Raw genomic sequence first — 16,399 nt, 5'->3', positions numbered from 1 at the left:
TTAGTGCTCTTTTTGAAGTTTACTGTGCCTTGGGTACACTCTCAATCTCTATTCACCTTTACCCCCCTTTGCCACGAACATTTCTATCTTGCCAAGCTGTTCAGGAAAATATGTTGATGTTCTTTCTACCGGTGTAATTCTTAGTGTGGAGTTGGCGCCCGTCACTGACAAACCTTGCAAAATGTGTTAAATAACTCTTGTGTAGTTTGTTTCAGTTTCCCACAGCAAGTGCGTCTCTATCAACTGCCAGTGGCTATATCATCTTTTTTTTCTTTGTCTCTGCTTTCTATTCATGACGTCAGAGAGATAATTCTTCTGACCTTGATCTTTTCAGCTTCCGATAACATACTAATCTAGTTTTCTTCAGTGTTTTCTTCAGTGTTGTACTGTAAGTTTGTTTCCACTTTTGTGAGTTTCCAAAATAGTTTTTTTTAATGCCTGCCTGGCTAATTATAAAGAAAAGGAGAAGAAGGAAAAGAAACCTTAGCAAAATATGTACATTAATCATGGCACACCTTGAAGTGCTTGAAGGTACTGTGCGTATGAGTCCTACTTCTAATTAATGATATCCATATTTTGTGCGCGCCGCTCTGTATATGCACAGTTTCTGTGTTTAACCCTTCCGCTCTCTTCTCAAACTCATGTTCTGCATTCTCTCCCGTTCTTTTACCCTTCCCTTCCTCCTCTTCCACAACCGCATGCCTCCCCCACCACACACACACACACACACACACACACACACACACACACACACACACACACACACACACACACACACACACACACACACACCACTCTCTTCCCCCTTCCTTTCACTGATTGGTGATCTGTGATTACTATGTAGCAGCACTCCGGTCGGAAATCGAGCACTTGTGGTCGACACGTATAAATTACCACTAATAACACTGCTGTCAGGGGAAAATAGTAGGTGTGAGTCGGTGAGCTTTTCAGCTCCCTGAGTAGCATGCTAGCTCACTGTCTTCGCTTAAATGGGAGAGATCCACACAGCCCCTCTCTTATCAGCTGGAGGTGTTCTGTCTGTGTAGCACATTACACACACACACACACACACACACACACACACACACACACACACACACACACACACACGCACACACACACTCACGGCCATCAAATTAGAAACACTGGTACTACAATAGAGCTGCCACAATAATAGTCTGTAATTAGCATTGTGTTAACTGACGTAGTTTGTATCCTTTGGCCTCGACAGAGGACTTAGATCGCAGATATGAATCGAGAGAAAGTGTGTGCGCGCACACGGCTAAACTACTCTGAATACTACTCGGTTTCTGGCATTATAGGGAGCGTGTCAGTGTGAAAGAGCGGAAATTATGTTGTATCCATGTGTCACTGCATCCAAAGCCGTGATTTATATGTTCTCTGCAACGACACTCACTGGTGGAGTCTTATTAATACCATTTGAGTTGGACCTTTTTTTATGTACTTGGTCTGTATAATAGCCCTGTGTATAGATCAGCTGTGTAACTGGATATGTTTGTGTGTTTAATCGCAGAGAAGAGAACGGACAAGTCAGCTGTGTCTGGTGCCATTCGCCTCCAGATCAGTGTGGAGATCAAGGGAGAGGAGAAGGTGGCTCCGTATCACGTCCAGTACACCTGTCTACATGAGGTATTGAACTCAGCTATAATGCATCTTTTCTAAGTGCAGCCATAGTCTTTTTCATGTTACGGAGCTGTTCGTTGACATCGCCATCTAAGCCACTCTGAAAAGTTAGCTGATTTGTCCAACGTCCAGCAGCTGCCAGGATCGGTACCGTACATTTTCAGTTTGCGCTTTCAAGAATATAAATATCTCAGAGAAAATAACTGAGTTTATGTGATTTATAAGGATGTGGATGTCAACCTGTTCTATTGCTATATCTACAAAATGCTTCACTTCACAATGTTGATACAACTAAACTGTGTGTTTGTTCTAGAACCTATTCCACCATTACACAGACGTGTTGGGCCAAGGTGTGGTGAGGATACCAGAGGCCCGTGGGGACGATGCTTGGAAGGTCTACTTTGACGAAGTAGCCCAGGAGATAGTGGATGAGTTTGCCATGCGTTATGGGATTGAGTCCATCTACCAGGCTATGACGTAAGAGAGGACTTTCCTTTCTCTCTCTCTCTCTCGCTCTCTCTCTCTCTCTCTCTCTCTCTCTTTCTCTGCCTCATTACTTGCGCTAGCAGAGTGCGTAAGTACTGCGTTCGGCTGCGTATGTACGGTAGGTAGGAAGCTGTGTGTGTTTAAGCCCGTAGCCCAATCAGGGACCAGCATTTCTGGCATTCTGACATTCGTCATTAGCAGCCAATGAGGGACCATTATTCCTGGTGATGCCAGTGGTGATGTCACTGGCATCGCCAGTGGTGATGCCAGTGGTGAGCGCACCTCATGGCGTGCTCTGCTGGTGCACCAGTAGGCCATGTATGGCCTACTTGTGCACAAGACGCAAGTTGGCGCCTCGACAGAGTACAGTTCTAGTTGTCTTGGTTTTTATGGTGTGATTCTGTAGGAGATCTAGCCGTCTATAAGAGGGGTCGGTCTGTGTGAACGGCCATTTTATTTGAGTTAATTCATTAAGCGTCCTGTGAAGCTGGCCAATGAGCCAAGTGTGGGACATGCATACCTGTACATACATACAGACAAAGCCAGATGTAGGAGCGGTTAGTACTGCTCAAAATGCCTGGAAACATGGAGTCTGAGATCCACATTGGAGTCACGCTGTTTCAAATTGAATCCAGCGATCCTCATATTTTGATTTCCCTTCATCTCTATCTGCATGTCCATGTTGTCTGTCATCATGTGTACTGTCTCTTCACGGTGGTAAAAAGTACTACAATTATTTACTGAAGTAACGGTATCAATACTGTAATGTAGAAATGCTCATAATTCAAAATGTACTTGAGTAAAAGTACAAAAGTATTGGTATCAAAATGTACTCGTCCTCGTTATGTAGAATGACCCATTTCCCAACTTTTCAAATGTATAATCAAAATCCACAAAGAAACTAGTAACTCAGTTTTCAAATAATTGTTGTGGATTAAAAGTACAATAATTGCCTCTGAAATGTAGTGGAATATAAATAAAAGTACTGAAAATTGGAAGTACTCCAGTGAAGTAAAAAAATACCTCAAAATTGAAAAATTGTACCAGAGCTGTTGCCATTCCCCTATGGTCTTCAGATGAAGGAAAGTCAATTATAAATGTAGTCCATGGGCCATACGAGTTGTCGGTATCAAAAAGGTGGCAAAGGTTACCAAGACTATGGTTTTAGTCCACACTTTTGTGGGGTCTGTTTTAGCCCCAGGAATGTTTTTTGTGCAAAACAGATGCTTGCAATGGATTCAGCATCATGAAAACCCCCTAGTTTGACCCCTCTTATGCTACTTAAAGCAGATTAATTTTTAGCTTTTTTTCCCCTGTAATGTAAAGTTAATGGGACACCAACTCTAGCGGCTGATAACACCAATTTAGCTGTGTCTAAGAAAGGGTTATCATACCAAAATATAATCTACAGATATAGAGCTTTTCAAAAATGCATGGTAACCTTTGCCACCTTTTTGATACCGACAACTTGTATGGCCCATGGACTAATGGGCTGAGGATGGATTTGTCTCAATGAAATGTCATCCTGGATACAGATGCCCGTCAGCGTGGGGCTATCACTCACACAAACACACTCTGGTGGGTCATACCTTGGCCTAAGTGCACCAGGTGGTTGATGGGAGGTGGTGAAATGACTGTTCCTAAAGGTGTCTCCACACTAATAGGTGAACAATATTCTTTGACTGGACACTAGAGCAGTATTAGTTCTGAAACCTTTTCATGTCAAGGACCCCCAAATTGACACTTATTAGTCTGCAGACCCCAATTCCAAAAGATATGCCAGGGAGTCAGGGACCCCCACCCCATAAGGACAATTTTTGCGGCTTTAGCAGTGATTCTCATCCATTTTCATTTCAAGGACCCCCCAGTTTGACATGAATTAGTCTTGTGAGAAAGGGTGAGAACTGCTGATTTAGAAGGCTCTGCCTCAGGTCTTAATGGGTGAGTACTGTGAACATGACCATCACCATTGTTCCTTGTCCTCTTGTCACCGATGTTTCTTTCCAGGCACTTTGCCTGTTTGTCGTCCAAGTACATGTGTCCCGGGGTCCCTGCTGTGATGAGCACCCTGCTGGCCAACATCAACGCCTTCTATGCCCACACCACCGCCTCCACCAACGTGTCCGCCTCCGACCGCTTCTCTGCCTCCAACTTTGGGGTTCGTACAGTGACAGTCATGGTCACAGAGAGTCCAACACAGCACATACCGTGTACACATGCACGCATGCATGCAGTGTATGGGGGCATTGCAGCGGTGTCCATTTTGTGGTGCCGCAGATTGAAATCCCGTTCATTCTTCCCAAAGAGATTTCCGAAAATATTGATATTCATTATTTTAAGCCAGGCTCCTGGTGAATCATGACCATTATAATATTTGATTCTGTTTTTTTCCTCACAGAATCAAATGTTTTATGGTTACAATTCACCAGAAGCCTGGATGGCTTGGTTCCAGGCTTATAATAATTAATTATAAATATTTTCCGAAATCTCTATGGGGAAAAATGTATGGGCTTTCGAACTGTGGCACCACAAAATGGCCACCAACGCTATGCCCTATATAATATATGTGTATACCTATTGTACATACACAAACATGATATGCACATTAAGTTTGATTTGTCTGTATTGTCAACTGTACTGTATCTTTCTGTCCCTCCATTTTGCTCACACTTCTAATAAAAACATGCATTTACACACACGCACGCACGCATGCACGTGCGCACGCACGCACGCACGCACACACACACACACACACACACACACATGCACACGCCCACACGCACACACACACACACACACACACACACACACACACGCAGTGCCATAATCCTCTTTGTCTCCGTAGACTGCAACTATTTATTTGTCTGACCATTCAGCTTCTCTATCCCCTCATCATTTCCAACATCTCCCTCATGTTTTATCCTCTTTCCCCAATACAGAAAGAACGCTTTGTCAAACTGTTGGACCAGCTGCACAACTCCCTTCGCATTGACCTTTCCACTTACAGGGTAGGATTTTGATTGGTTGAACTGAATGAATACTGCTGCTACCCTTTGATGTCATTATTTTCCCAAATTCCCATTGTTACTTTCAGACTAAATTCTTCAAACTCATCTTCTTTATTCTTAACCTAGTTTTTCTCTGTGTCACTCAGCTTGTACATTTGGTTTCTATTGGCGAGTGTAGTGAATAGTGTATATTTTCATAAGATTACGTTTTTTGGGACGTGAGTGAGAGACTGTGAAATTTCACCCACCCGCGCAATAACCCAGCCAATGCTGGGTAGTAACAAAACCTGAAAATGCTGATAGAAGCGGGCAGGCTGATAACATGCCGTGAAATTACTGGAAAGATTCACAAACCTTCATCTGTTTGCAATAAACAAATCAAACCAGAACAGAACAATTGAAATAACTCAACACAACCAATATTTCAAGTGGTTTCTCCAGATCCAACTGAAACTGTAGAAAGAAGTTTCATTGTATTTTATCAAGAGAATAAGTCAAGAGAATTGTACAAAAGGTTGAGAGAAGAGATCATTTCATTGCTCAAACAAGGAAAAGGATGCAAAAGGTTCACATTTAGAAAGGAACAGTACCACGGCTACGCTACCTAGATGTGACTCCTAAGGAACACTATCAGAAGCTGGTGTCTGACTGTACATCACGTTTGAAAAAAAAGGGTCCTCTACTAAGTACTAAAGATGCTTGTCATGAAGGCGTTGAATACTTTTGAGACTGCAGTAGTTATTCAAAGTGTCATTTTGAGTTGAATTTGGAGAAACCACTGCAAACAGCGGAGAGTTTGTAATGTTAATCTTGCCAATAAATAACATTTTGAGTGTAACCATTGCATGTGCTATTACTTTATACCTAAAGTCTCTTTATTAAACTTAATTTATCAAGGCTATGACAGAAAAACTAAAGCTAAACTAAAACAGTTAACATCAGGAAGGTAAAAAGGGAAATTTGGTTTGAAGTGGGGGAGACTGCTTCTGTATACATGTATTAGATATATTTAAGATAAATTATTATCTTATATCTTCCTGCTGTAGAACCACTTCCCAGCCAGCAATAAGGAGCGCCTGCAGGACTTGAAGTCAACGGTCGACCTTCTTACAAGTATCACCTTCTTCCGAATGAAGGTAAGGTTTATGATACTCTCATACATGATCTGCCAAGATCTCACATTTTTGAAGACTAACTAAATAATTGCACCTATTGCACCAGCCTTAACCCATTTAGAAAGGGTACACATTATTGTGTATCATTATTTTATGCTTTAACTATTGAAAAATAGCAGATATACAAGCTCACAGCGCGGCACCGAGTGCCGTGCTGCGACCTTGTAGATCTGCTATTTTTGAAAAATCGTGAAAATTTGAATTTTGACCCGATTCTATAAGTGTCTTTTGAATCCTTCTAAGATTTTTTGAAAAACCTATGTTTCTATGTCAGCAATCTGGCTATAGCCATCGTCAAAGAAAGGGTCCTTTTCACTTAAATGGAGCTCGGTTAGTCTGTTCTTGAGAGACTACTATGTCAGTGGTTCTCAAACCTTTTCATGTGAAGGACCCCCAAAATGATATTTATTTGGCCACGGACCCCCATCTCAAAATACTTAGTTCCAGGGACCACCCAGAAGCAAAGTTTGAGTTACAAACGTTCGCTTTGAAAATACATATATTCAAAGATTTGCACACATTTTCACGACTTTTTCAAAAATAGCAGATCTACAAGCTCGCGGCGCGGCACTCGGTGCCGCGCTGTGAGCTTGTATATCTGCTATTTTCACTGGTTAAAGCATTCAATAATTCTAGGCCTAAATGGGTTAATGGGTCCCTGGGGTGCACCAGTAAACCACCCTGATTATTTTTCTAGTCATGATAAAGATAACAGGTGCATGCTTGCGGTAAAGAAATAAAGCAACAGTACAAAGATCTCAGAGGAACAGGTTTGGGGAAACCCTCGTCAGGGTTGAAGAGATGGTATAGATAGGGGTAGGGTTGGGTGAGGGTTGTTTTGACTAGTACTGTATATTGCAGTAGATAGCACAATATTCCCCAGTATGATATTTTTCTGCTAAAGCAAGTGTTAAAATAGCTCTACGTAATGCCCACCACCACAGAGGTTGTGGGTTCGAATCCACCGTGGTGCATCCGGCTTTTGTCGGGAGTCGCAGTGCGTGTTCGGGGAGGGAAGCCGGGCAGGTTAGGTGTATTCAGGGTTCCCACGGTCATGAAATTCCTGAAAATATTTTGAAATTAGAAAAATATTTTTCCAGTACTGGAAAGGTTTTGGAATTGATCAAGGGTCCTGGAAGGTCCTGGAAAAAATAGCTATGCATTGTCTTTGGTTATTCATTTTGTTAATACCTCTGAAATGACAAATTAAACTTTGGCCAAATTGTCAAATATTAGAGGCAGAAATTGTGAAAATAGCCGATCTACATGCTCACATTTGCGAGGCGTTGTGAGCATGTGAGCATGTAGATCGGCTATTTTCACAATAAAACCGTGTTATACAAAATTCCTCAACTCTTAGTGCTCGTCAGGGTGGGGAGTCCCCAGTTCAAATATGATTTCGGGGGTCACGGCCTGAAAAGGTTGAGAACCACTGGCATACACTACCTGTCTTTGGGCACTGTGCATAGGAGTAAGTGACTTGTTATTGAGCTGAATTATTGTTATATTGTCCTGGAAATTGGGTTAAATATTCTGGAAAAGTTTTGGAAATAAATAAATGTGTGGGAACCCTGTGTATAGAGAATTCCTAAAGCATACAAGATTAACAAGTGAAAATGGAAGTGATGAAACCAAAACATTGGCAGACAAAATTGGAACTGGAATATGGATTCTCTCTCCTGATTAGATTAAATTGGTGGACCACCTGCAAATGTATTTTCTGGGGAGTGACCTGTTACTGAACCAACACTATAATGATGATTCCTATCAGAATATAGAGCTTTAATCTTTTAACTATTTACTTTTTGTTTCGACCCAAAACATTTATTTGACTTAAAGATTTTGTACTTCTTCTTTCTATCTCTCTCTGTCTCTGTCTCTCTCTCTCTCTCTCTCTCTCTCTCTCTCTCTCTCTCTGTCTCTGTCTCTCTCTTTTTCTTTCTTTCTTTCTTTCTTTCTTTCTTTCTTTCTTTCTTTCTCTCTATTACATTTTTTATGTATTTATTTACAAAATATCAGTCAAAATAACAGTAGGTAGTATAAGTAACGTCTGACAGTAAAAATACCTCATTCAGAGTTTCTATACAAAAGAAGGGCATTGCAGTAAGAATCAGTTTTGTTGGATATGTACATTATACAAGGAAATTGACTGGGGTTGGTTTGCTATTTAAGTTGACAAATACAACACAGAATATGTGAAGATCTTACTTAGACAAAAACTAACCTCACTGGTACATTCTGAGCAAACTCCTTGTGATGTATTTTCTTTTTAAATGCTGTGACATTTGTTGGTATTCTCAGTGGTAACCGTCTCCCTCTGGTGTTCAGGTCCAGGAATTACAGTCTCCACCCAGAGCCAGCCAAGTAGTGAGGGACTGTGTGAAAGCATGTCTCAACTCCACCTATGAGTACATCTTCAACAACTGCTATGAGCTCTACAGCAGACAGTACCCTCCCTTGGACCATGTGAGTCTTATCAGGAGAGTTATATTACATGGTGAATGTGTGTATACAGCAGGGTTCCCCGATAGGCGGCCCGCGGGCCATTTGCGGCCCGCAGGGGGCTACTGTCTGGCCCCCACCAACCCCAGTAATAATGGTGGTATAAGAGCAGCAACAACACTAGTATATTGTTGTTGTCGGGGGGAAACCTCGTATCTCCAAATTAGTTCGTTCTTTCCCAAAGTAAAGCCCTGCTTCATCATACAAGGCCGTCGCACAAAAGTAGTGAAAACAGCAGATCGGCAAGCACACAACTCCTTGCGGTGCGAGGCGTTGTGTGCTTGTAGATCAGCTGTTTTCACTAGTTTAAATCATTTTTTAAATAATAAATGCAAAACGAACTGTTTTGGACATACAAGATTTTCACCCGACAACGACGATATCTGAACTGTAGCTGGCGTAGCGGGAACGCCACCGTCGCCCCCTGCAATGTTGTGGCCCTCGGCTTGGTACCTAGACATAATTCGGCCCTTGGGGAAAACTAATTGGGGAACCCTGGTATACAGTATGACCACTGAGCGCCTAAACAGCTGACCGGATGTTGATGTCTGAAGCAATCTATAAATTAGCCTGACTGTTAGCCTGAAGTATAACTGTACTTAAGTAACATTTTTAGTTATTTTTACTTTACTTGAGTATTTCCAATTTCCAATACTTTCACTTCTACTACACTACATCTCATACTTTTACTCCATTACATTTATTTGAAGTTACTAATTACTTTGTAGATTGATTAAAAGTAACAACGTACATTAACCACTTCAGCCTTGGCCATCTGAAAATAGCCGATTTACAAGCTCGCGATGCGACGCATTGTGAGCTTGTAGATCGGCTATTTTCAGAAGATTTGTATACATTTGAAAACCCAAATGGAACATTCCTGCACAATAAGTACTTTCCCTTTTGGTACTTTAAGTGCAAGTACATTTTGAATTCTGGACAGAGCATTGATACTTTTACTTGAGTAAAGAATGTGAGTACTTTTTCCACCACTGCTGACTCTTGGGTTTCTAATGCAGAACAAGGAGGAACTCCCACTGGAAGAGCAGGGACCAAGCGTCAATAACCTGGACTTCTGGCCCAAGCTCATCACGCTCATCGTCTCCATCATCGAGGAAGACAGGAACTCCTACACTCCTGTGCTGAACCAGTTAGTAAATCAGCTACGCCCCCAAACGCTTTACACTTTACACAAATATATGACATACATGGGCAACTGGCGACCCGGGGGCCACATGCGGCCCCCACCTTCACTTAATGCGGCCCGCAGGTTAATACTGGAATACTGATATATTATTGATTTCAGCTGTTATAATTCCAAACATGACCTGCTTTAATTCTGTCTATATTCATAGCTTAATGACTAGTGTATTAAAATGTATTTCTTTTGTCCAATTTTTACATTACAAAAAAAATTACATTTCGGGATTCCAATTCAAAAATAACAAAAACAAATTCAGGATTCCAATTCAAAAGAAGCAAAAATATGCGATGCGTTTTGAGCTTGTAGATCTACTATTTTTGCTTCTTTTGTATGAGATACTAGAAAGTGACAAAGTAGGATGTATCAATATGCAATGTGGCCCTCTGGAGTGAAGGTGGAAATATAATGGCCCTCGCCATCATCAAAGTTGCCCACCCCTGATCTATGATAATCTGCTATGACTGGTTTATTACGGGGCAATTTCTTTTTATAACGTTGTCGTTTCTGAATTGGTGTGTGATATGAAATGGAATTGTCATTGTTTCCCCTCAACAGGTTTCCGCAAGAATTAAACGTAGGGAAGGTGTCTGCTGAGTCGATGTGGAATCTTTTTGCTCAGGACATGAAATATGCCATGGAAGGTGAGTCTTTCTGAGGCAATAGATACTAAATAAATGTAGTTATGTAGTAGTCTATCTCTTTGTCTCTTTTGAATCTACAAGTGTGTGTGTGTGTGTGTGTGTGTGTGTGTGTGTGTGTGTGTGTGTGTGTGTGTGTGTGTGTGTGTGTGTGTGTGTGTGTGTGTGTGTGTGTATACAAGTCCATTACTTTACATTACATCGACAGCCAACCTAGTATGAATGACATCATGGATCCTCTCTCTCTCTCTCTCTCTCTCTCTCTTTCTCTCTATCTCTCTCTCTCCTCTCTCTCTGATTTGTTCTGTCATTACACATTTAACACTCACACACGTGTTTTCTAACAGAACATGAGAAGCAAAGGCTCTGCAAGAGTGCTGACTACATGAACCTACACTTCAAGGTGAAGTGGCTCCACAATGAATATGTCAAGGACCTGCCAAACTTTAAGGATGTCATCCCCGACTATCCCTCGTGAGTCTCCATGACTTCATAAATGTTTATATAGTAGGCATTGTATGCTGTTTTTAAGCTCAGAAAACGTAATTTGTCTCAAAGTTTCGACCCTTTTAGGTCTTCCTCAGGCAAAAAAAGAGAAGACCTAACAGCACATTTTCAGGATTTTGACTTGGGTATACTGTACAGTGCAGGTGCACAGCAACACACATGACTGTCTGCTGTGGGGTGGCTTTAGCTGAAGGGGTAGAAAGGCCGTCTGGGAATCAGAAAGGTCCTCATTTGGCCCCTGCCAGGCCTGGTCTGTGCTGAGGTGTCCTTGGGCAAGACACTTAACCCCTAACTGCTTCCCACCGAGTGCTCATCAGGGAGTAAGCCAGCTGCTGGGTGAATGCAGAAAAGTGAGGGCAGGGGTCTTCAATGTTTTCAGGCCAAGGACCCCTTAGCTGAGAGAGAGATGAAGCAGGGACCCCCAGATTCCATATAGTTTCATCGTTTGACAGCACAATGTCAATTTGTGTTATCAGATATGTAACCACTTGAACCATCAATACTTAATAAACTTGACCTTTCACTCTGTACTTAGTGTGCTCTTTTTCCCCTCTACACCAAACCTCTTTGCCGAAAATAGCCGATCTACAAGCTCACAACGCCTCGCAGTGCGAGGCGTTGTGAGCTTGTAGATCTGCTAATTTTGGCTAAAGTTCTCAGAATATGGACGCTAGGGTTCAAGTGGTTAATATAAAAAAATTAGAAAAAAAGGTTTCTATCACACAAAGATTTGAAGGACCCCCTGTAGTAACTCTGAGGACCCCCTGTTGAAGACCCCTGAGTTAGTGGTTAAGTGTTGCTCAGGGACACTTTGACACGCAAACCAGGGCCTGGAGACGAACCAATGACCTTATGATTACAAGACAGACCCACTAAGCTACTGCCGACCCAGAAATGACCACTCATGTATTATATTACAGTCTTAGATGTACTGTGGGGCAGTACAGTAGACATACTGTAACGTACATGGCAAGCTGTGATTGGCCAATTAACACTTCATGCGGGACTGCCAACCAAGAACATGGGCTTACCTATTCCTACCTTACCGTATCCTATTTGTCCCGTTGCAGGTGGTTCTTACATTTTGTGCTCCAGTGGCTGGATGAGAATGAAGATGTTTCCATGGAGTTCATGCAGGGCGCCTTGGAGAGGGACAAGAAAGATGGAGTAAGAGTTCATTATTTGATGCCCAGTCTACACGTGTTGTCACAAGGCCAAATTATGTACAGCAAAGTTTGTTTTTAGACATTTTTAGGACTGTTAATCGATCAGTTAATCAAACTAACTACTAATAAAAAAAAAACGTCTGAGACTAAATAGATGCACATGTAAAATACATTTCATTTTAGTTTGTCAATTATCATCTCATCTCTGAGGTCATGCATTCTTTCATCATACCTTTTTCAGTTTCTATATAATCAAGGCTTTCCTCATAATATCTGGAAAAACTGAGACTAAAACTAAATGAAAACTAAAATAAAACTATAGTCTATTCCAAAAAGTGAGTGGTTCTCGCTCAGGCCAAATCCCAAGATTTAAATTGTCTGTTTGTGACCTCTCTCCCTCTGTCCTCCAGTTCCTGCAGACGTCGGAGCATGCTCTCTTCTCTTGTTCTGTGGTGGATATCTTCACCCAGCTCAACCAGAGCTTTGAGATCATCAAGAAACTGGAGTGTCCTGACCCCACTGTCATGGCTCACTACAGTCGCCGGTTCTCCAAGGTAAGCCTTGCTTCATTAGTCCAGTCAGTGGCCCTCAACTCCCCCCGGGGTCGTTGAGGAACCCCCTCAACTCCCCCCGGGGTCGTTGAGGGGGTTCCAGGGAATCCCCATCAAAATGAGTTAATATTGCAAAAATGTGTTTTTGTTGACTAAGACCAAGACTAAAAGAATAAGATTTCACTGCTAAAATAGCACTAAAACTAAATGGTGTGTTATTCAAAAGACTAAGACTAAATCCGAGTTTGCTGTCAAAATGAACACTGGTTAAAGGAGACATCCAGACCAAAACACATATAGGGTTAAATCTGCCTTTTATCATACCCCTTCATACCTGCTTTAGTCGATTTTTTTCATAGCTGCCCCTGTTGCTAGATTTCGGCTGCCCCTGTTGCTAGATTTCGCAGGCTCTCTCATAACTAACACAGTGGATTGTCCTTAGGCTAGTGCGGTCATTTCTTGAGCTTCAAAGTTAGTATTTTTTTATTGGATTGTGTTTACACAACGTCCTGAGACGAACCACACCGCTGTTTTGACCTCACAGGCACCCTTACTTGTCAAACAGACACCTCCCTCCCTCCCTTTCTAGCCTCTCCTCTCCCTGCTCTGGTGCAGAGCAGAAGCCGTTTGACAAGTAAGGGTGCCTGTGAGGTCAAAACAGCGGTTTGGTTGATCTCAGGACGTTGTGTAAACACAATCCAATAAAAAAATACTAACTTTGAAGCTCAGGAAATGACCGCACTAGCCTAAGGACAATCCACTGTGTTAGTTATGAGAGAGCCTGCGAAATCTAGCAACAGGGGCAGCCGAAATCTAGCAACAGGGGCAGCTATGAAAAAAATCGACTAAAGCAGGTATGAAGGGGTATGATAAAAGGCAGATTTAACCCTATATGTGTTTTGGTCTGGATGACTCCTTTAACATACCATCAGAATCAGTTTTACACTTGACCCCTATTTTATATCTACAAGCCCACGACATGTCGCAACGTGACATGCTGTGAGCTTGTATATCGACTGCAGTGCCACTATTGAACTTCTATACTGGGTGTATAGTGGGTTCTAACTAGTCCCTGACTGAGTAGACAGCTAGCATGACAAAGATGTCCTTGATTGGACATCTACTGTAGCTTGATAAAGATGCCCCTGACTTTGACATCAAGCTTGATAAAGATACCCCTGATTAGACAGATACAGTAGTAAGACAAAGATGAAGGGAATGCAAATGCCTGGTAGTACAGACGACCAGCAGTACCACAGCATTGAAGGATTGATGATCGACTGTTCCTGAATATAATTTTGGTCCGGGAACAGACATGGTTTGAGTTTGAAATTGAAATGTCTAAATGTAATTTCAAATGATTGATGTCTGCCTGTGGCACTCCCCTCTGAAAATAGCTCTGCCCTTTTAACCCATTAAGGCCTGAGGCCAATTCTACTAAATGTCTTCTAAATCCTGTAACTGTTTTCTGAAAACGTTATGTTGCACTGTATATCAGTGGTTCTAAAAACCTTTTCATGTCAAGGACCCCAAAATTATGTGTATCTAGCCACCGACCCCCATCTCATAATATTTCGTTCCAGGGACCCCCAGAAGCAAAGATTTGACTTAAGCGTGTGTTCGCTTTAAAATAATCTATTCAAACATTCACTTTGTGCCGTGCTATGGGCTTGTAGATCTGCTATTTCTGAATAGTCAAAGTATAAAATATGGCTAAAATGACAGGTGCTTTTCCATGAGGTATTTGTCTTATCTTACAATTGTTTTGCTCCTGTTATAGAGCTTCCACAGTAAAATGGCGACAGTAGTGCCGTCACATTTCTTTCTAAAAGGGATTTGATATATCCCAAATTAAATACTGTAGAAATGCTGGATGGGACATAATATCTTCTTTCCACAGAGGCAGGTCTTGAATAGTTTAGGGCAGTGGTTGCCGAACCTTTAGCCCATGACCCAAAAATTAAGCACCTTTCAGACCTATTCTGCCTAGTAATTCATTTTCAATGAGAGGCGGGCGATTATGTGGGACGTGCAGAGAAGTTGAGTAAATAAGTAAATATTCCCCGCTGATCCAAGTGAGAACGCCTGCATTAATAGTTCCCTGTCTGAAAGGCGCTTTAGACCTTTGCTCGGGACCCAAACTAGTGAAAATAGCTAATCTACAAGCTCGCACTTGTAGATTAGCTATTTTCACTACTTGTTAAACATTTTGTTTTTCTAATTTATGCAATATCTTTGATTTTTTATTTGATTAATTCATGACATTTTTAAATGTTTTGAAATAATAATAAATGTAGGAAACTATAGGGATGCACTATAACATTTGTCAATAATTGTTTATAAGTGTGTTGTATCAGATGTCACAATTATGCCCGATGTCTCAATATCCTGCATCCCTAGTAAAACGTTCTAACTGCCTTCTGACTCATAGTAGTACCCTGATAATATTCATTGCTTTCTAAAATTGAAGTGCCATGAAACATTGTGGGATATAGGGGTTGAGATATTATTTTTGAAGAAATGATCTAGGCCCATATATAATATAGATACTCTGTTAATGTATCATAACAATGTTACTTTTAATGCCTTTTCCTCTCATCTTCTCAGACTATTGCCAAAGTTCTTCTGCAATACAGTGCCATTTTGACCAAGAACTTCCCTTCTTACATTGACAAAGAGAAGATTGTAAGTTTGAATGTATTATCATTGGTATTAATGTCAGTCCTGTGTCCATGTACTTGGTGTTGGTGCATTAGTTTAACTTCCTTGTACAGTATGTTCTAACTCATGCTTGGCAATGACCTGGTTCTACCTCTGACCCTGATCTGTCCTGTCTGTCTGGTTGTAGCCCTGTGTTCTGATGAACAACATGCAGCAGCTGAGAATTCAACTGGAGAAGATGTTTGAATCCATGGGTGCCAAACAGGTTGGTGGATCCATTATGTAGCAAATAAAATGATAATCTAAACATGAACTTGATTTGTACAAAACCATTTATACATGGAAGCAAAAAAAAAAGATAGAAAAAAAAAGACAGCAGCTTGCATCTTCAATAATCGTAAAAATATCTGCTGAAGAAAACGAGAGAAACTATTTCTCGTGTGTGTTGGCAGCTGAAGGGCAAGAGACACGAGCGCTGAATGAAACGAGGGCTATTTTCTTTGTTGGGCTGGGGTAATTGAAGTGTGTTAGTCTCTTTCACAGATGGATTAATCTTGATGATTGGAGTTTTTAATCCAAGTTTTTATATATTAGTCGTGTATTAAATAAAAACATTCCCAGCATGCATTGCTGCAGTTGCCAGAAATGGCCTAGCAAAACTAAAGAATACATTCTGTGGAGTCAAATCTTTTTGGAAGGCATATTTACGTGAATTTGAGTGAATTTGACATTTTAAGAGACTAGTGCAGAGTAAAATCCACTTTAAATAAATAAAATATTTGGCGAAAGGAGAGTAGAACTTGTTCTTCATTTGTCCAGTAGGAATTTGATCTGCTTTCTGAATAATGCAAATTGGT

At 41.3% G+C, this 16,399-nt stretch overlaps 1 protein-coding gene across 1 annotated transcript in view; it reads left to right on the top strand.

Moving 5' to 3' along the window:
• The window catches only part of LOC308300091 (protein unc-13 homolog B-like), a 107,431-nt gene that overhangs the window by 72,437 nt on the left and 18,595 nt on the right, over positions 1-16,399 (top strand). Inside the window, exons 18-30 of the mRNA XM_080743862.1 lie at positions 1,535-1,650; positions 1,958-2,121; positions 4,138-4,288; positions 5,070-5,138; positions 6,185-6,274; positions 8,642-8,779; positions 9,835-9,965; positions 10,575-10,660; positions 11,005-11,131; positions 12,235-12,331; positions 12,741-12,884; positions 15,489-15,566; positions 15,730-15,807. Coding sequence (XP_080599988.1) covers positions 1,535-1,650; positions 1,958-2,121; positions 4,138-4,288; positions 5,070-5,138; positions 6,185-6,274; positions 8,642-8,779; positions 9,835-9,965; positions 10,575-10,660; positions 11,005-11,131; positions 12,235-12,331; positions 12,741-12,884; positions 15,489-15,566; positions 15,730-15,807 — 1,469 coding nt within the window. The remainder of the gene's footprint in view (positions 1-1,534; positions 1,651-1,957; positions 2,122-4,137; positions 4,289-5,069; positions 5,139-6,184; positions 6,275-8,641; positions 8,780-9,834; positions 9,966-10,574; positions 10,661-11,004; positions 11,132-12,234; positions 12,332-12,740; positions 12,885-15,488; positions 15,567-15,729; positions 15,808-16,399) is intronic.

The sequence above is a fragment of the Nannobrachium achirus genome (genome assembly GCF_963921795.1).
Source record: "Nannobrachium achirus genome assembly, chromosome: 15".
Taxonomy (NCBI): Eukaryota; Metazoa; Chordata; class Actinopteri; order Myctophiformes; family Myctophidae; genus Nannobrachium; species Nannobrachium achirus.
The sequence above is the reverse complement of the archived record's forward strand: the minus strand, read 5'-3'. Positions and strand labels throughout refer to the sequence as shown.